Here is a 20,202-nt window from a genome sequence, read left to right as displayed (position 1 = left end):
AGGGGGGACTCCACAAACAGCCCAGTGGCCACAGAATGCTCACTGTTGTGGGGCGGCTGGGAGGGGGAATGGAGTATTTTGGAGGAAGGCATGGCTGTCTGTCTGGAACAGAAGCACTTCATACTTCAACATTTTCTTGGAGGTCCAACACGTTATGACTAACTGCTGTTGACAAGACTCAATCCTTCATAAATTTGTCTTGCCCTTTAAAGATCTGTCTAAGCTAAATCATCACATCTTCATGTACTGATATCCATAAATTAATTCCATGCCAGACCGGGATCAGTAGTGCTCCTCATTCCTGAGAAACTCCCAACAAACCCCGCGACATTATTTAGAAGGCGAAGAAAACGTTTTACTTTACTGAAACTGAAATCTGTTTGGGACTTGCCTTAGAAATTCTTTCCTGCAGGTACTTCTGGGTGACTTCTGTAATTGTTTCCCAACGGAGGGAGGATTAGTGGAGATGTCACCAAACCGTTAGGAGGGCCTTGTTAGCCTTTCATCCTACCCCAGTCAAAGGTAGGCCACATGGGCCCCTGTTTGCCTGGCCTAAGACAAATATATCTTGGCTGAATCCTTATTACTGTGTGTCTGAGGGAAGCAGGGGAAAGTGTTCGCAGATACGTGAGAAGAAAATAAAATGGTGAAATAGAGATGCACCCTTTATATTGTTGGAATGCCTAAGGGCCTCTTGGAACTGAATTCAAATCTTATTGGAGATTACAGTGTGATAGAAAGAGAGCTAAAAGCAAGAAATAAATAAAGCAAGCTATGTACATCTAGCTTTCAGAAAGGCTTGGTAGAGCTTCTGCTTTGCACTCAGAAGTTTCCAGATTCAATCCCAGACATCTCCAGGTGGGGCTGACAGAGAACCCCCATCTGAAATCCTGGGGAGCTGCTATAAATAACGCTGACCCTAGAGAGACAAATGGTCTTACTCGGTGTAAGGCAGCTTCCTATGTAGCCAAGGCGAGTAAACCAAATGAGGCCAAGCGATTTTGTGAACTGTTCCACCTTTATATTTTCAACAACTGGAATCATCATAATAATAAATCTTTTAATTCGATTTGTTTCTGAAATCATGGCTTTCTGATATGTGCTGAATTCGGCATCTTGACATTGCTCATTTTTGAAAGCATTTATTCTTTACCAATATCTGTAGACGAAGAAAATAAATAGAGCGAGCATTACAAATAAAGTAAGGTTTTTTTCATTTAGGAAACAAACCATTCTTTCCCATGTATGCCATACAATATTCAATTTCTAAAGTTGCTCTTTTACTTCTCTTCTTCATTCTACACGTTTTTGAGTTGTTGAGAAATACTTCTTGGCAGGAGTGGGGCGGAATATTCTCACCTGGGAGCCACATTTGCAAATGGAAAAGCAAGAGTTTTCACTGATAAATGACTTATCTGAACAGGTCATTGCAAATCTTCCAGGCTTCTTACTAATTTTGGTAATTGAATCCCTCCCTCCACCTGCTACTGCCTTATAGTGTACCACAGTTTCCTACTTAGGGGGTTAGAAGCTCAGTGGCAATGTTAGCAGCTGATTTTGGCAAGTCTTAGCCATTGACTACAGACTGGCTGCTGCTGGAAATGTAATATTTTATTAAGTGCAGCCTGACCCAGCAAAGCCTTTCTTATTCTGGGCAAAAGCTGGACATAGAGAGCTCCTACACCTGCAGAATCTTCTCCACCTACTGCAGTATTTGGTACTGCTTCGCAACAAGCAGTGAAAATGTTCACTTACTGGAACCAATGACTTGTAATCAGGTCTCAATAATTATTGCACCAATGGATGTCTCTCTCACCCAAACTGATTCTCCTCAAATCCCTGTTGACCCCAGCCATTTATGCACATTATAGACAAAGGAGGCTGAGGAAATCTTCTCTCCCCAAGTCGTTTTAGGGTGATTTAATGTATGTGTGTATGCCTGTTTTGTCATTTTCCATCTTAATCCAAGTATAGTTAGCTCCTCTTCCTCCTCTCATTCAGAAATACTATTCTTGAGAAATGTGGCCAATATAACACAAGAAAGCTGGTACAAGTCTGAGCTTATTTTGTATTTTGGAGTCTGTTTTCTATTCTTTCCTATGTGATTCACCATCCCAGCCTGTAGGACTGGCTTTTAAAAGGTATAGCACTCATTCAAATGTCAACACACTCTTGCCCAGTTTTTTGAATTTGGTTTCTGCTACTTGTATGATCAATTTGTAGGTTGTAGTTAGAGTGATGGACCTGGGTTCAATTCCCACCTAGCTATGAACTTCACTGGGTAACTTTGGATCAATCACTGTTTCTCGGTCTAACAGGATTGTTGTGAAGATAAAATGGGGAGGAGGGGGACCATGCTCACTGCTTTCAGCTCACTGGAGGAAAGGCAGGATGTAAATATAATAATAATAATAATAATAATAATAATAATAATAATAATAATAATACTCTGTTCAAGAAGACAGAAAATAATAGGTGTCTATATCTATTATTATATTCAGAGCATCTGTTGTCTTCCATATTGCACTGTCATTTGCTGAAGTGCGAAGTAATTGTTAATTAGATGGTCAATTGGATCCCATCTAACCTGTAAAATGAAGTACATTTCAAGTCCTAGACCATGTCAGTTGCTCACATATCTAGGTAGCTAACTGGATACACAAACACACACAAACTGTGGAAGAGTAGTTATACTGCCAAGTTTGAATCAAGTGCCAAAAAGCCATCTAAACAACTTTAATAAAAAAAAAAAAATTAACTGGTGAAGCATAGAGCATCCTTGGTTTTGTCTGCCTTGTGACCTAGGGCCTGAACATTTAGTTGTGAAGGCATCACTAATGATGTGCTAGTTCTCAAGGATGTATCAGAGTGCTGCAGCTAACACCCGATAATATCGCTCACTCCAGTGCTGGCACACTTTGACTGCTTAGTGCAAAAATCCTAACTAAAACAAAACAAGTGGTCGTCTTCTCATAAGTATCATATCCACACACCTCTAGAAACAAGAACTTTAAAAAAGAGCAAGCAGTGCGTTTAGATATTTGGTTTGGTTTTGTGGACTTGCTTTTGTCTTGACCGTTGGCATTCTTTTGTAATTTTGAAATGAGGTTTGGTTAGTTTTGGACTCCTCCTTTTATAAAAACCTTTTGCTGTATATGATGTATAGAGCCATATTCCTTTCTTGCTGGATCAAAGCTGTGAAGTCTTTGTACCCAGTTCTTCATTGTCCTGTTGTTTGGAACAATGATTCTACTGGAAATGGTGTAGGGGAGCCAAAGACTAGACTTGATCATCTACTATGCCACTGATTTCTTACCTCCAAATTCATACATCGTAGATTGTTGTTGTTGTTGTTGTTAATTGTCCACCCGTCATGGTGAAGGCTTCACCCTAAGGTCCCAGCGTGGGTTACAACACTAAAAAACCATAATTAAAAACTGTTTAAAACAACAATTTAAATCCATTCTTGCAACTCTGCTAAAATTCTTGTTGTTTTCTTGAAGGAGACTGATAAGATCTGGTATGAATTTTCTTAAATGTCCTCCTTTTGTTCTTCTCCTGGCTCCCATTACAAATGAGTTCACCTTGCCCCCTTCTGTGTCTTCACGTCCATCTCTTCCTGTGTTATTCTCCCCCTAACCACGGGTTATTAAGCTGTATTATTAAAGTGGCTTTTTAAGCCAGGATCCCTGGTTCAAATGTAACACCAAGCTGAGATTCTTTAAAAGAACTAAACTCATCAGAAGTCCTCCCCTGCAGGGTGGAGGAGAGTATATGAGCCCAACGTTTCACTTGGGTTCATTGGTGTTCATTCACATCGTGCTGAGCTGTGCTTTTTGTATAACTGGGTCAGTATCAACTTTCAACTAGCTTTTTCTCTAACATTTTCTTCAGCTCTTGCTTCACTTCTCCCTCTCCTTGAAGGAGTCCAAGTATTTCGGCATCTATTCTTCCTGTTGCCCTCTGTTCTGGGAGGTCTATTCTAAATCTGTTTTTTCATCTCATTCTGTGTAAGATAAGGTTAGCGTTAGCTAAAACTAGGCCTCTGTCTCTGTGTCTCCAGCTTTCTCAACATTTTCTCTTGAATGGCTTACCATAATCTCAGTTTGAATTTAGACAAGTATACATCCCTCCTTATACTTTTCCATCACTACTCCAAATATCACCATTCCCCAGTCTTCCAAATAAACACAACTCTGGGAACTCATTGATGCACCCTTCTTTCTTTTCCTGTCTGTCCTTGTTCAGTGTTGCCATTTCTTCAAAACTTCTAAAACTTTCTTCTTTTTCTTTCGCATCTGTTGCAAAAACAAAACAATATTTTATTAAAAAACAAAACCCTTCATTCTTCAGCCATCTCCTACCTGAACAGTTACCATCTTCATTTTCACATTTATCAGATATTGGTGGATTGGTGGGTTTTTTAAATTAATTCAATTTAAATAATAATAATAATAATTTATTTATACCCCGCCCATCTGGCTGACTTTCCCCAGCCACTTTGGGTGGCTCTCAATCAAGTGTTAAAAACAATACAGCATTAATTTAATTTAAATTACATGCATCACAACATGATGAGCTTGGTTTGTTGTGTATAGGTTTTGTGTAGCTTCTGGGTTTCTTTTAACTCTTATTTGTAGAATGTGGGGTGGGGAGGTAGAAGGAAGGGATGGAATATGGGATGCTTCTCAAAGAGAAGTTTATTGTTTGTAGAACAACAGTAAAATAGATGGCCAACATGTGGCACACACTCAGGAAGACTAATATCCCATCCTCTCTTTGTTCAGCTGTCTTGTGCTTAAACTAAACAATCTGCTGCAACAAAGATGTTTGCCATGGTTTCTGCATGCGTACAGAATCAGGATACAGCAGTCTTGTGACTTAGGAGTTGTAACAGGAAACCTAGACTTGCGAACTTAATTCATGAAACATTTTCCAATAAAGCTGTTTTTTGCAACCCAGGAGAAATTTGTTTAAAAATTCAACTAGTTCCCCGGAGTTACAATTGTGGCATCACAGTTTGGGATGGTATAAGCAAGTCAGGAACAAACTAGCTGCACATGTCAGCCTTTTTGCAAAATTTGATGCTGCCCTGATTTGTTTATAGCAGTACTAATGATATCAGTTTGCATGGCATTCTTTAACTGAAAAGAAAACCAATCTGTGATAGTCACACATGCAATAAAATCTCTGTTTTGAAACCTTAATTTTTCTCACAGTCTTGCTCAGTTTATTCTTTCTGTCTTGCTTACGATCGCTGCCCTGAATTCACGGAAGTGCAAAGAGACCTATCCAATTGGCCTTGCCCCTTTGGTTCACAATATTCACATATATGCTGCAGCCATGTGGGAGCCACCATGGGAAAGTGGCCCTCATGTGAATCGTGGGTTGTGTGAAGAGGGCTAATACATCTCACCACATATCTCATCCTTCCTCATGTTCTGTAGGAAACGCTGAAAGAAAATGCACGACTCCCTTTCATTGCCTTTGTTCCTGTTTCCTTCTAACGTTTTCCTAAGGCTCTGGAAAGTTTGGATGCTTTATTCCCAATACTTAACACCTGGGCCTTTCACTTTTGTGCATTTTTACACTGAATATCCAGAATATTAATAAAGTGATGAAAAAGTGTAGTTTCTACATGGCAAAGGAAATACGAGGTAACATTTCCCTCCATCAATTGAAAGAGTGTTTAAAGCAACAAACTGCAAATGGGGGAACTGGCACGTAGCGGAAGTGTTGGTAATAGCACTGGGGTAGGATAGGTGCTACAGCCATTTTATCACCTTGAGCCGATCGCCACTCTGATCCAGTTACTGCTCACGTGGGCTAATTTCTCCTAGTTGTTTGGGCTAGCAGCAGTCAACACTAGAATTCCCACTGCCTCCATAGAGATTGTGAATTGTTGGGTTCTATTAGTCATATGTCCTGAAATGACCAATTACCACCCCCCCCCAATATCTATCAGTTTAGTTTGACTGTTTTCATTTGCACCAGGGCTAATTCAAATTTCTATTAAAATGCATTACTTTTCCAGGCAGAGTTTGATATATATATTTTTTCACTATGAACAAGAAGAGCTAATTTATCTGATTTATGTTTTTTAATCCCACTGTTCTTTCTGGTCATTTCATATTTTTTATTGCCTTCTGTAGTTTGCTACAGAAAGGTGAATCCTAATCACAGTTATAAATATAGAAATCCATTTCAAAATGTATCTTGAACACAGAGTCTGTGTAAATCCTGTGTATAAATCTCTCCCCCAACATCCTTAGATGGAAAAATAGAGTAAAATCACTGGCGTATAAGAACTCAGTTTTCATTCACTGGAAAAGTAAGATCTAGTAAATATTATTATTGTTCACTTTATTTTAGTATGCTGCTTCATATTTTAGAAAATCTCAAAGTGGTTGACATTCCAGCAAAAAAACAACATTATATAAAAATACAAATTCCAAATTCAGTACAGCAGCAGCTGCTGCTAATCATCATTATCCACATTTTTAATAATATAATTAAGTAGTAAATATCTAAACAATGTACATAAGTCCATATATGTTTATGCTATAGAAACAGGTGTTCCTTGACTAGTCTAACGTGTTACAAGGTTTAGGATTATGTTAATGAAAAATAAGATTTATCCCTATTTATTGATGAATAGATTCTTCATTCTTCCCAGTCTGCCTTTTCAGCTAAATAAGTTAAACAAGAACCATAAATTGGTGTTGTTCTCTGTTTTGGTTATTTGTAGTTTTCAGTTTTGAGGCAGGTAAAATTTTAAAATACTATGCATTTAATAAATTCATCATAAAATTGTGAATTGTGTGTGTGCTGAGCAACAGAAATTCAGCATTTGATTCCCCTCTTACTTTCATGACAGAGTACAGATTCTTTGTTGCCGTCTGTTGACACCTGCCAGTCTCCAGCTTTTCATGAGAGGAAACAGGTAAAGACCCAGCAAGAAACTGAGCAGATGTTTTCAATGATAGGTGAGAAAACCTCAGGCCTTCCTGTTTTTAAAGAGATTAGATTAGAACAGGTGAGTTATACTTCTGGTACTCCTACAATTATTCTCCTGGCACTGCAAAACAGTTCAGTAGCTTGCATGGGAACTGTGTTCAAAATACTCCATTACTCTGACAACCAAATATATTTGGTACATAGAAAGTACCAGATTATAATCTGAGCAGCAATTCCCTCTGTCTGCCAGACATTTTTTTAAAAAATATTCTGTCAAAAACTGTAATTCACTGAGGACTACTGCTTTTGTTAGAATTCCATCTAGAGCCTGTTTCTTACGCTCTTCTTTATTTAGGGCTTCCCGTCTCTTAAGAAATTCCACAATTTTATCAGATCAACATTGTCCTCATTTCCCAGCAATTGACATGGCAACTGATGACATGCGCAACTTGCTCCCATAGTAGCACAAGGGAAGGGGGCATCTGAGAGAAGGTTACATACCTTGCTCCTACATTGCCATTTGCGTGCCGCTATTGGAGTATGAATGCATCCATGTGAAATGAAATAGGATGAACTAACAACAATAAATGCTTTGGGGTGCAATCCTATTGTCTTTAGGAGGGCACCCCAAGGGCCATAGGATTTTGCAGAACTCCCTTTCTGCCAGCAGAGGGAGCTCCAAAGGGGGACACCTTGTTGCAGCTACTAAAACCTTAGCAGCTGTCCCTCCTCCACCGCTGGTAGGAGGAGGAAATAAAGCTGTTGGGAAGGTGGGGCCTTGGAGTCCACTGGATTCAAAGCCCTCCTCCCAACACATCTTAGGACAGGTTGAAATCCTCTAGTCTGCTCTGTAATTATGGTAAATCTTAAATATGATTCGGCTTGTACTAGTTTGAATTTTCCCTTGTTCTCATCAGGCTTTGTTTGCAAATATTGTTTAGTAGCCAGTCGGCCCACACATTTCTTTCTTAGTCCTTTTATGATCCATAGATTTTAATAGCTCTTGCTAATCCATTGTAATGATTATTGATACCTGTTTTGAACTAGCCGCCAGAAGTGGCTCGTTGAATAACATTCCATGCCAAAATAATTTCTTAATAAAGAAGGCGTAATTATTTCATTTTATTACATAACTGACCAAAAGAAGGGAATTATTTTAGTAGCTTAGACTGCATGCGAGGCTTAACTTTTTGCACCATTTGGCAGAGAGGTATGAGATTTTGTTTCTCACAAGTCAACATTACCATTTAGCTGCTCAAACAGAGAATAAGATCATTACTTATTCCTAGCGGATGGGCAAATACGGGTAAGTCTGGCAGTCAAGGAGAACTGCCAGAGCAATGACTCATGATAATATTTTCCTCTTTTTTCTGAGAATCCCATTTTCAATATCTCACAGAAAGGAGATGTGGAGCCAACATATACGTAATCTGCCCTGTAGCCTCTCTTGCTTCCCTTCTCTTTGCTGTGTGGTCACAGCCTTGGCATTGCCATTCCTGGTGGAGCCTTTTTTTAGTTTTCATAATTTAGTTGTATACTTTTTTTTCAAACATTCAATGGATTATCAAATAGAATATAAAATACAAAATTCCATTCCAAGCAAGGCTAGCTGGCACAGAAAATTTATATGCACACCAGTTTTTACTTATTCCCTCTGTCTGAAGCACTGGGTGCCTAGTTTTATTTCCTGCATATATATGGGCAGAGGGAGAGAGAGAGAGAGAGAGAGAGAGAGAGAAACACACACACACAAACCCTACTTTTTCTCTTGGGTTTTTTTTTTTTAAAGACTGTATTCTGAAATAATAAGTTCTGGTGATAACACTTTTACCAAAACATTTTTAAATCACTGGTTTTTCATTCACTTCAGTGCAGTTCAGAGGAGTGCACACTCAAGATGACAGAGGGTCTATTTTTTAAAAAAATTGCCACTGCCTCATAGCACGTAGCAGTTGCGGTAAAATCAGAACTACTTTTCCACTGGGAATTAAATGTGAGCAGTCCGATTCAGCTAAAGCTAATGGTTATTGTGAATCATTGAAAGCCTTCTAAGTTCCTCTGGTTTTAGTGAGGCCTTCAGTATAATTCCACACGTTAACTTGGAAGTAACTCCCACTATTTTCAGTGGGTCTTACTGCATAGTAAACACGTTACGACTTCATTCAGCCTTAGTTACAACTAACTTTATTTGGATTGTAGGAGAGTTGTGCTAGGTCTTCAGAAGAATAGATTTTTGCCTGCCTCCATCCCTGCTTCCAGCAGACAGTGCAGCCAACCTGAACAACTTGGAGTTATCATTTGATTTAGACATTTGCAAGGTGAAGTTAACGGGAAAGTAAAAGTCTTCGCTGTTGTGTGACTCCACTTCTATGTCTAATTAGAGTCTCAAAGCATTTTAAAAAGCCATATAAGGTGAATCATCTCAGTAAACAGCCCTTGACGTGAAAAACCAACACCTTTGCGGTGGGGAGGATACCTTTGCAAACAAAGAAAGGTGGCTTTCTGCAGTCAGCCCTTTTCTCTAGCAGCACAGCATGGGGTGACGGAAAAATCATTAACAGGCTCATCCTGCACTTTTCCCTTTTCCACACCTGCATACCACCATCCCCAATGCTGTAGCTTTATGGGCCATGAGGAGGCAGATTTGCCGCCATGAAACTCTGGAGCAAGCTGACAGCTGCAGAACAGCAGACACTAAAATGTAAAGGAGAGGAAGGGGAGAGATCACCTTTGAAGTCTACCAAAAGAAAAAGGGAAAACAGAAGGACTTTGACCATTTCTTTTTTTAATTATCTGTCTCAGGTACATTAAGATATGAGCCACTAGGGCAGGGTTTGTTTTGTTTTGAAATACGCATGTTACAGTTATGTGTGGATTCATAAGACCCTTCAAAATTAAAATTAAAATGTGCATTTAAAAATTACCATAGACTAGTGAGGGAAATGAGCCTTTTGAGCTAAAAACAGGTTGCATCATGGGGTGAAAATAGCAGCTGGGGGATTTTTGACAGGAAAGTGGATCAGGAGCAGGGCTCTGCAGCTGTATATCCTTCGGAATAAAAGTGAACGTATTGAACACATTTTTTAAAAAACACAGGATTAAAGCAATGTGTAGCTTGGTCTGTGGACGTCTGAATATTTTCAACTCCTATCCTGGGTTATAATTAATTTACCTTCTTTCCCTCCCACCCCATCACTTTGAATAATGTCACAGCAGTAGATAACAGTTGCAGTGCATTAACCTGAAATTACGAGTCACACACCTCAATAAGAAAAACTGCCTTATCAATGAACTCAAGGTTGGCCAATATTAAGATGTCTTATTTCCATGGATGCCCTCTATTGGTTTACTGCAGAAAAGCATTCACCAATAATTATTGAATAGACTGCTTCAAATATTCTTGAATGCTGCCGGAAGTCAAGTGATTTACTGTTTTATTCCACAAGAGTAATTACTTTCGTGTACTGCCTTGGCTAACAGTTTATCTTTCTTACATCTTCATAGACTTTAATGGCTTTTTAATAATAATAATTTAAAAAAACAACCGTTGGCAGAACCGAAGAGGCAGCTGTGTTTATTTGTCACAGAGCAAAAACAGAAAAGAAAAATGGATCATATGGTTGCCTTTGTAACCTCTTTTTTGTGGTGGGGGTGTTTCGCCCTTGCTTACAGGTGGGTTTCTCCCCCAATTTTCCTCCCACAGTTGCTGCTTTCTTGGCTTTCTGAAGTGCAGAAAAGACTTGGAGAGCCATCTAGGACTCAGCAGGTGGTGAGTTCTTTCCTGTAATCTTTATCAGGCTTGCCCCATCCCACCTCTGTCTTCAGAGGAAGATAGTAGTAATAGTTGTTGTTGTTGTTTTGAGGTGGGGGGGACACACGGGTTAGTGGGGGAAGTCCTATTTATTCTCTGTCTGGAGAAGCCAGAGTGTTACAGTATGGAGGAGAATTTCCGAAGAGTCAAGCTCAAGCTGAGGCCCAAAGGAGGAGAAAGGGAAGCCTTTATTATGATAATAGTGATGAGCTGGGTAAAAAGAGCTCTCACAATGGGGCTAGGCTACTGTGCCTTCAGCTGCTTCCTGCTAGGAAGATTCACAAGTCTCCTTTACATAGGATGATTAGAGAACTACAAAGTCAAGGGGAGTGGTGGGTTTCACTCTCTTATCTGGAGCCCATCCAGCTTAACAGTTCTGACTCTCCAAGACTGCTGCTTTTATCAGCCCAGCCTGTGAGGTTATATTAAATGATAAATGTTTGGCACTCAATATAGTGTCATTTACTCTCCCAACCCCCCCTAAAATCATGGGTCAGATACCAAAAAGCAAACAAAGCCCTTTGCACTACAATTGATTTTGGTGGGACTTTATTTAACAGCAGCAAAACTAGGACGCAGGCATTGGTACTGTTTAGTTTGCCTAATTGTCCATGCACCCTTCATTGTAAAGAGGGGTGAGGGGAATTAGTTAATTTTGGGGAAGTTTGCTCCTTAACCATGCCAGGGGTGGGTCAACATTGCCTTTCTTTCAAAAGGTTCCCCTCTTGCATTTTCCTCCAGGATACTCAGCCTCCTCCTAAAGGTGTAATCAGGCTTCCTAATCAGTTATGTAGATAGAGAGCAGGTTTGGGGCTGCCTCCCGTTTAGGACTATAAATCTCGGCTTACATTGATTACCTTTTCCTGTAGGTCTTTCTTTTGAAACCCTTTTATATTATTACTGTTTCATCGTTTAGATGATTTCAGACCGCAATGTTTCCCAAGGAATAAGAATCGAGCATCATATGTATTGTTATATAAGCATGCGGGTCACAATAATAGATTAATATTGTTCCTGCATATCAGCTCAAAGTATTGCAGTGATTTCTGCATTAATGGATTCATTGGATTTTATGCAGTGAGAGTGAGAGACAACAGTTCTTCCTCTTTAAGTCGTTGAAAAGTATAGCAGATGTTTTGTTTTGGCCAATTTTTCCTATTGAAATTCAACTGGACTGACAAAGTGGTCCTTTTAATCATACAAGGACAGAATAAGATTTCTGAATTTTTTTTGTAGAGGGTAGAAAACTATTGCATTTTAAAGTAATATACATATCACATACCTGTCTTTATTATTTTGCTATTCAGGTCAATAAAAATGTTAAGTAGTATGGTAAAATACATTGACTATCTTGCACACGGTCACACTTGGTGGGTGCCACTGAATGAATGAAAGTCTTCACTGGAGGTCTGAAGTTTTGAAAAGGAACCTACTTCAGCCAAACCCTGTTCTGTTAGTACGCCACTGACATCTTACAGTGCCATCTTAACCACATCTACTCAGTCGCATTGAATCCAATGTTTCTCGCTCCCAGGTTACTGGGGTTACAACTGCAGCCTTAAATAAGTTTTGAATAGGAAGTTATCTTAGGCCCTTTTCTTGCTTTAACAAGAACATTATTTAGTATAATAATTAAATAGCACTTGAGAATGTTGAAAACACATCACATACATTATCTTAGCATTCCTTACAAAACTGCCGTGAGAGGTAGACCAATATTTATAATCACCATATTGCAGATGAGAACCAAGGTTGAAAAATTGTGGTTTACCTTTGGCTTCCTAGTCAGTTGGAATTGGGCCAAAGTTGTGATATGCTTTAAGCATATTCCGGAATCTAGATTTGGCCAGTATCTTTGTGGACCAAACTTTGACATTATCCCAAGTGCTTGATCGGGCTAGATGTTAAACAGAGGAATTGGCTGGGGAGGAGGGGCAAGAAAGAGAAATGCAATTAAGCGTCTCAAAACTTCCCAGCCCCACAATTTACACTGGGGATAAAAGAAAGTACTCTTCATTTTATCCATTCCCATTGCCTCAAGGAGGTGATGTTTATCTACACAGAGTTCCTGGCTAAGGAAAGTTTTGTTCCTGGGAAAAGTTTGCAATACATTTAAGGATGAGATGAAGGAGCCAAGCCATGAATGATCTACAAACAATTTATTCTGGAGTAGTCCTGCTGGCATTGGTGGCTTTACTGTACATATGGTTGTAGAGCACATAGATTTGTAGATAGAATTGGACTTTGCCCATGAATGCAGCTGTAAGTTGTATGCCTGCCACTATGCTCACTTTGGGTTGTGTCAAATGCCGCTGTTCCGCTTATGCAAAAGACTTCCACTTGTGCAATGGGACTTCCCCTTCCTCTCTCCACCCCCAGCCCCACACATGCCCTCAAAATCTTCTCCATAAGGTTGGAGAACCCTCCAGATTTTGGGAACACACAGGGGGAGGAGAGGAAGGGGAAGTCTTGATGTGTAAGTAGAACTCTGCCAAGGCAGTTCTGCATACAACCCTGTGACTTCCCCCTGCTTTTTTTCTGAAAGCTGCACACACACACCCTCCTCAAAATTTCAAGGTCTCCATGCAGGTCATTCCTCCAGGACATAACATCTCAGTAGTACTGAAGCAGGCTGCAACCACAGTGTCACTTTCTGTCGGTGGCCAGTGATGATATTCCCATTCTTGTGGTGCTTTCCAGCATTTGTAAATACTTTTAGCATTCCTCTCCTTTGCTTATCCCTGAGCTGATTGAGATGGAACAGAGCCTTCAAAGCTCATTCACCTAACGCCATTCTACATGTAGCACCAAGTGAACAAGCCCTGAAGGATCATTGGGCTCACATGCTCTCTTCTTCTCCCTTTGCACACTTCTCTCCTTCCTTTCCTGGTTTATGTCACACCATAGTCCATAATTCCATTGGAACTGGCAAACTCTGGAAACTGCTTCACAGAGACAATTCTCATGCATTCCTTATGTCATCCATTAAGTAAGGCAGAGGCTCCAAAAAATGAATGTGCAGATTGTTGCGATGTGATTACATGCTAGGAGATGATATATTTATTAGATATTTTCCTTCCTTCCTCATGTTTGTGAGTTCAGCAGAGTGCCACCCCTTTGCAGCTTAAAGGGAAAGCTTAGATAGGCTAGTGTATGAGCTCTAACATGCTTTTTTATTATTACTGACAGAAGAAAACATGCAAACAAAATCGGAAATATGAACAGCAACTTCACTCATTGCACCATATATATTATTTTTCTCTTCTTAACATGGCATTATCCAGGAGGTGAGTTTGGTAATAACTTTGCACAACATAGAGGCAATTTGTCTAGTATACCACTTTATAAATGGCTTTTATGACTCTGTGCTTAAACTACCATGCTGGCAAAGCCTATTGTAGTTTTGCCAAAGCTAAAAGAAGCCATTTAAGGATCATGGTAAAAAGCAGTTGTGATTTCATGCAACTAAATCCCATAAGTTATCAAAACTTACTTTGGAATAAACCTAGCCAGATTTGAGTTTATTATGGAAAACAATGCTGTCTGTTCAAACAGTTGTTGCATTAAAAGCTTTCAAAAGAGGCTTTAAAAATGTATAGGCAATGAATAACAGAATTTTTAGAGGCTATAAGTCTTTTTTCCAGAAGGGTTAGGGTGAAGCATTAGCAACCGAGTCTACCAGCAATCATCCTAAGAATTCATAATCTGTTTTCCTGAAATGATGGTGAAGACTGTTACGGTCACAGCTTGCAGCCTTAATAAATATCTAAAGTAATGTTCATTCAGTGGAAGTAAGCAATGAAATAACAAATTTACAGTAGTTGACCATCTTTGGCTGAACTTGGTAGCCAAAGCAAAAACCATAGTTCTCTGTCCTTGCTCCTTCCGTTTCTGAGGTTTTCTGGCCTCACAGCTGCTGAGGAAGGTCCTGCCTGGGCAGCAAAGAGTTTGCCCATTTGCTTGCTTCTTTGCTAAATAAATAAAGCCCCTCCTCCCTTGCCCTGGACAGGCCTGATACGTTCTCATAATAGTAGATCTCTCAAAGAGATTCTTTGGACAGTTTCCTTTTTGAATAGTAGCAGGTGGGATTGTGTATAATACATAGAATGAATGTTTATATGTTTCCTTTTAGCAGCTCAACGGATTAGACAAAAATTCATTGCACAGCATGTGGGGTCCAGTGAGCTGGGGATCACCTACACTAAAATGAACTTCAGCCTGTTTTATTTTTGTGATGCTCAAAGTTTTTAGCAAATATATTTTGCTGACTGGCTGTCTTGGTGAGCTGGCCACACTTGAGGATAGCCTCCTTATTGCAAAAATGGTGGTTGGTGGCCAGTGATACGTATATTGAAGCCCACATCAGTTCACAGGAACAAGAAGGTACCGTTCAAATTAAAAATGACTCTTCTTGCATTGCATTAGCCACATGAAAGAGAGAAAAAGAGAGAGATGGTGCCAAGAAACATTCTTAGGATCAGTTGTGAAAGGATCAAACTCTAATGAGATACTTTGCGGGCAAAATGTGTAACTCTACTGTGCCCCAGAGCAACCATTGGCTTCCTTGCTTTCATGCACACTTAAAACAACTATAATGCATTGCCACTAAATCAAGTAGATTGTGGATGGGAACTAAAAGCAGCTAGGACAATACCTGCTCTATTTTTAAGAATCTATTATCCATGTTTCTTTTCTTGATTTGTTTTTTGTTTGGTGCTATCTAGGCTCCTAGAACAAAACGGACAGTTTACAGATGTCAGAACACAGCAGAGTGTGCATGATCTGGTTAGTAATCACAACAATCAGCTATGAAAAATGTTGCGTTCTATACAGGCAAACATTATTCGATATGCCTTTGATTTGAATTAGGCCCCTGTCTTTGTTTATGCCACTTGATACTTTATGTTGTTTAACCAAAGGTTATAACACTAAAGTAAGCTTGACTTACCTGTGGAGTTTTAAGAAATAATTCCCCAAAGTGTGTTAATGGCATTTAGCACTTAAACGCACCAGTGGATGTTGAACTCAGCACCGAATCGCTGTTGAAAGAGCACACTTTACCCGGGATATAACCACATGGAAACTCTGTATTTAGGAAAATAAGGAACCTACATTTACTGCAGGAAATATGTGCTCAATAGGAAAAATCCTAGTTCTAACCAAGTAAGGTGGACAATGCCAGGAGCCATGCTTGCTCGTGTATTTTAGCAGGAAAGACACATTGTTTTGCCGCCTGAGGCGAAATGGGAAGGCGTTGCTGTGAACGTGCACCACATGCTGTCTTCCCCCACTTGCCTCCCCCGCCAAAGCCTTGCTTACATGGGCACAGCTGTAGCTTCTGGGTCTGTTTTGCCAGAGCCCTGAAAAATGTCACAGCAATCTTGCCAGAACCTGGATCCTGTTGCAGCTGATTCTCCTTGCCTCTCCGGCATCAGTGCAGCACGTCCCAGAGGCATCCCTTGGATTCTACCACCTGAGGCAGATGCCTCAGTCTGCCTTATGGATGGGCTGGCCCTGTTTGAGATTGGTCAGCAATTGAAGCAGCAGGGCACAGCTGACAAGAGTAAGAGTTTTCACTACCAGTAGGTGAATCTTGGAAGAGAACCAGAAAAAAATGCCTGAGAGATGGGTGTATTAACAACTACTACAAAATGATAATGGGAGCCATCCTGATCCTTCATAACACACACACACACACCCCGACCTGACACTTTGGAGGTTGTGTGTGGTCAACTGTATTAAGTTAGAAGTATCCACAGTTCTCCTCTTTTAAGGTTCAAGTAGCAGTAGGTTTGAGTTTTGAATTTAGTAAATAGGATTGTTAGATTTCATGTTAGACTCATTTTTAATTGTTTTAATTGCTTCAAAATGACATTTTTAAAAGCCTTGCATTATACTAATTTTGTTTTCATTGTCTCAAGATGAATTATTTGTATCCAAATTTCCATCAACGATCTGGAATGAATCAGAGCAACAGCTTAATAGAGGAAAACTTGGTTCCATCTTTAGTAAGTAGAAACCTGCAGGAAATGCATTGCAAGGACTCCCCCAAAACATTAAGAATTTTGAAAGAAAACAAAAAGATGTTGAAGCAACATAAAGATAGAAGTGTTCTTGAAATGTGAGTACATGTAACCTGTAGACTGAGGCTTGTGTCCATTCAATCTTTTACCTGGTAGATGGATATCACAACCTAAATAAAGTTGTAATTTCTAATAATGTTATTTTCAGTTTCCCTGATAGAGTTGAAACTCAGAACATCTCTACCTTTGCCCAGCCTGAAATGGTTCCTGTGCCTTTAACTCTGGGAGATGTTGCTCTCTATGCTCAAGTTGTGGTAGGTTCATACTTCTTTCTTCCTTTCCTCTATCGAGTCCATTACTTACTATGATGTCAGTAATTCACAGAACCTGGTTTATCAGGTTCATCTAACAGAAACCTTATTGGAAAGGAAACAATGGGTCTTTAATGTGAATGGGCATTCTGTAAAATAAAAAAATGCAGTTTTCATACATCTCTTCTCAATGCTACTATAATTCTGTACAGACCAAATTTGCAGTACCTGCCATACATTTCAAATTAATCTAATCGTGTATGTGTGTGTAATTTTTTTTTGCAATACAAGTCAATTAGGCCTCTTATCTCAGAGGTAAAAAATAATTTTTTTGTGAAGTACAACATGCTTTTTCCAGCCATTTATATAGAGGATCAGTACTACAATTGTTGGCATTGTGAAACAGCTGTTGCTCAAGCTTATATTACTGTTCATGCGCATATGCTATTTTCTTGGTTGTTAAATTGATCATACCATATGGCATAATTTATTAATATACAGCTGAACTGTACATTGTTGCTTTTTAGGAAACCACACCATTAAACACATATTGGACAAATTATGTTGACAATGACTCCATCATCAACAGTGAAAAACAGTAACTACAAGCGGGATCTTTTGAAAATAATCTGCTCTGTAGATTATTGTGATTAGTGTTGAGATTGGTGTGTGTGTAAGTGTTCCCCTACCATCCCTTTCTTTACTTAAAAGTTGAGAACATTTTTGAAAAGATAACTATATAACTTTTATTAATGCATAGGGTTCTTTTTTTCTTTGTTGAAATATTGGGCATTGCAATGTATTTCCCAAAAAAATGTGTTTTATTGTTATGCATTTATTCTCTCTCTCTCTCTCATAACTCCATATGCAAGTCTTGTTTTAATTCCTAAAAACCCCCACAACCCTTTGCATCCTTTCCACTGTGTTGCTTAAATCTGTAGGGGCATCAGTTGTGATAAATACTTTTTTTAATAAATAAACAACAACACTTTTAAATTCCAAGTTGTGCAAGATAATACTATCATTCTTTCATTAATTAAGAGGATGAAGAGCACAAATGACTGTTCCTTCCATTCCCTACTCTTAAATACGTTTTTTTGCCAACATCCACATGTACTAAGGACTCTTCCCAGAAACTCTGAGGTTCTTTCTTCCACCACCACACCAGTGCCAGAGGGCACAAGAGACAGACCAACCTTGCTGGAACACACACTTCAGAAACCAAATGTGGCAACTTTAATTGCGAGATCATCATTTCCAAAGGGCCTTGCCTATGATATGTTTACAAGAGTATTTCATCCCCTAATAGGCTTCAGTTAGTGCTGGGCTAACACACCAGGTTACCTGCTCTGTGCTCTAGGTCTTGCTCTTCAACCTTAGCGGTCATGTGGGAGTTCCATGACTGGAAGCCACTAGAGAGCAATTTGAATTGGGGCCATGATGCAGGGGGCAAGGGCAAATCCATTCCAAGACATTTGGCTGCCTGAGGCAAAAGACGATGAGTGGGCACACACAGCCAGTTCTATGTGCAAAGACTGACTGGACTGGTAAATACATCTGACTTGAGCAATGACAACAGTTGTGCATCTTCCAGTGCACATGACCTCCTCCCCCACCCCAAAGTTTTTTTTTAGCTGTGAAGGGAAAGATTTATGAGCTATGCCTGTAAATTTTTCACTGTATGGCTAACAGCAGAGAAGATAAACTTTCTGACAGTGTGTGGTAGCTTCCCCGAAACTTACCTGATCTTGGCACTTTAATACCCACTTCAAAAGATTTCTGCCTTTGGGTTTTGTACAGCTACAAGTGATCAAATATATAGTCTTAAGGAAACACGTGGTGTTCAGAGTGCCTAGCTTCCCAACAATTCTTAACCATCATGTGCTGTGAGGTATTGCAGTTTTGCTCAAATGCCTGCCATTGGTTTGTAGGTAGATTAAACTGATTTCTCGCTTGGGTTTGGTGTGGGTGGGTGTTTGTATGTGGTGTTGCAGTTTTAATAACAGGCAGTGCACCAGTTTCATCTTATTTGAGCATTCTACGCCACTGCGCTGTTTAAAAAAATACATGCTTGCACTGTCTAGCCCAAGTTACAGTGCTGGTTGCCTGCTTCTGTATGGTCCCTTTGCTTCCATGTTCCATAAAAGACATCACAGCATCTCGAAGCTGTCATATATATGCCCACATGATAGTGCAATCCAGATGCTGTAGATTCTTGGAAAGCAAAATACATTGATCCAACACAAGCAACCTGTGAATAAAAATAGATTCCCTGTGTCCCATAGAAAGTTTAAAGTTCATCAAGAGTCTTTCATATATAATTTCCCACCCATTTTTATCCTATTCATTTCTTACACACTCTTTAATTTCCATTTCTTTCCTTCAAACAGGCTTCTTTTCATCTGCTTTTTTCTCTCCCTATATCCTTTTGATATCACATTACAACATTCTCTGCAAGTTCACCTAAATCTTCTATACTGAATAGTTGGTTGCCGACATTTTTATTGTGCATTAGTAAGGTGACACACAGAAACCTGTGGGGGGTGTGGGTAATCTCCCCCAAACTGGCCTTTATGAATATTACTTAACCCCTAAATAGTCTTTGAAGGAGAAACCCTTCCCTAGGGCACATCAGAAAGAAGCTACCCCCAGGTCCTAGAAATGTGTGAAGGTTTGGTAGTATATTGCCCCCTGGGTATGTTAAGTACTTTAAAGCATCCTGGCTGTTTCCTGTAATTACAGTCTCACTTTCTCTGTTTTGCTCCCTGGCTCTCCTCTTTCCATGTCACCTACTTCTCCGGGTTGCCAACTGCTCCTTCACCAGCAAACCTACCCCCCATCTCACCCCCACCACAGCAAGAAGCCAAGTTCACTTTTGCTGCCTCTGGATGAGGCAGGGGACCATGGAAATTTCCTGGCAAGCAAGTAATGTTAGAGGATTTCCTTCCCAGATTAAACTGCCACACTTTTTACATGGCAATCTGCTATGCTGTGATACTTCTGGTGCTTGTTGCAGTAAAGAGGTGGTGTAAAAGGCAGACATGTGAAGGTGCCCTGCACTGAGTCAAACCACTGGTCTATCTACACTAGTATCGTCTAC

At 39.7% G+C, this 20,202-nt stretch overlaps 1 protein-coding gene across 8 annotated transcripts in view; it reads left to right on the top strand.

Moving 5' to 3' along the window:
- The window catches only part of LOC310759063 (uncharacterized protein), a 48,335-nt gene extending 30,231 nt beyond the window's left edge, over nucleotides 1–18,104 (top strand). For 4 of the 8 annotated variants that reach the window (XM_083605877.1, XM_083605883.1, XM_083605876.1 and 1 more), the window contains 8 exons: nucleotides 6,878–6,943; nucleotides 10,661–10,726; nucleotides 11,510–11,554; nucleotides 13,958–14,055; nucleotides 15,493–15,553; nucleotides 16,690–16,889; nucleotides 17,000–17,105; nucleotides 17,630–18,104. In XM_083605877.1, the coding sequence (XP_083462003.1) occupies nucleotides 6,878–6,943; nucleotides 10,661–10,726; nucleotides 11,510–11,554; nucleotides 13,958–14,055; nucleotides 15,493–15,553; nucleotides 16,690–16,889; nucleotides 17,000–17,105; nucleotides 17,630–17,704 (717 nt within the window). In that variant the 3' untranslated portion in view covers nucleotides 17,705–18,104. The remainder of the gene's footprint in view (nucleotides 1–6,877; nucleotides 6,944–10,660; nucleotides 10,727–11,509; nucleotides 11,555–13,957; nucleotides 14,056–15,492; nucleotides 15,554–16,689; nucleotides 16,890–16,999; nucleotides 17,106–17,629) is intronic. The other 4 variants (XM_083605880.1, XM_083605879.1, XM_083605882.1 and 1 more) reach the window with 4 other exon arrangements.
- The last annotated feature ends 2,098 nt before the right edge of the window (nucleotides 18,105–20,202 follow it).

Source organism: Podarcis filfolensis (assembly GCF_964270895.1).
Source record: "Podarcis filfolensis genome assembly, chromosome: 3".
In the NCBI taxonomy this organism is placed as follows: Eukaryota; Metazoa; Chordata; class Lepidosauria; order Squamata; family Lacertidae; genus Podarcis; species Podarcis filfolensis.
Note: the sequence above shows the minus strand (reverse complement) of the source record. Positions and strands in the feature narration are given on the sequence as shown.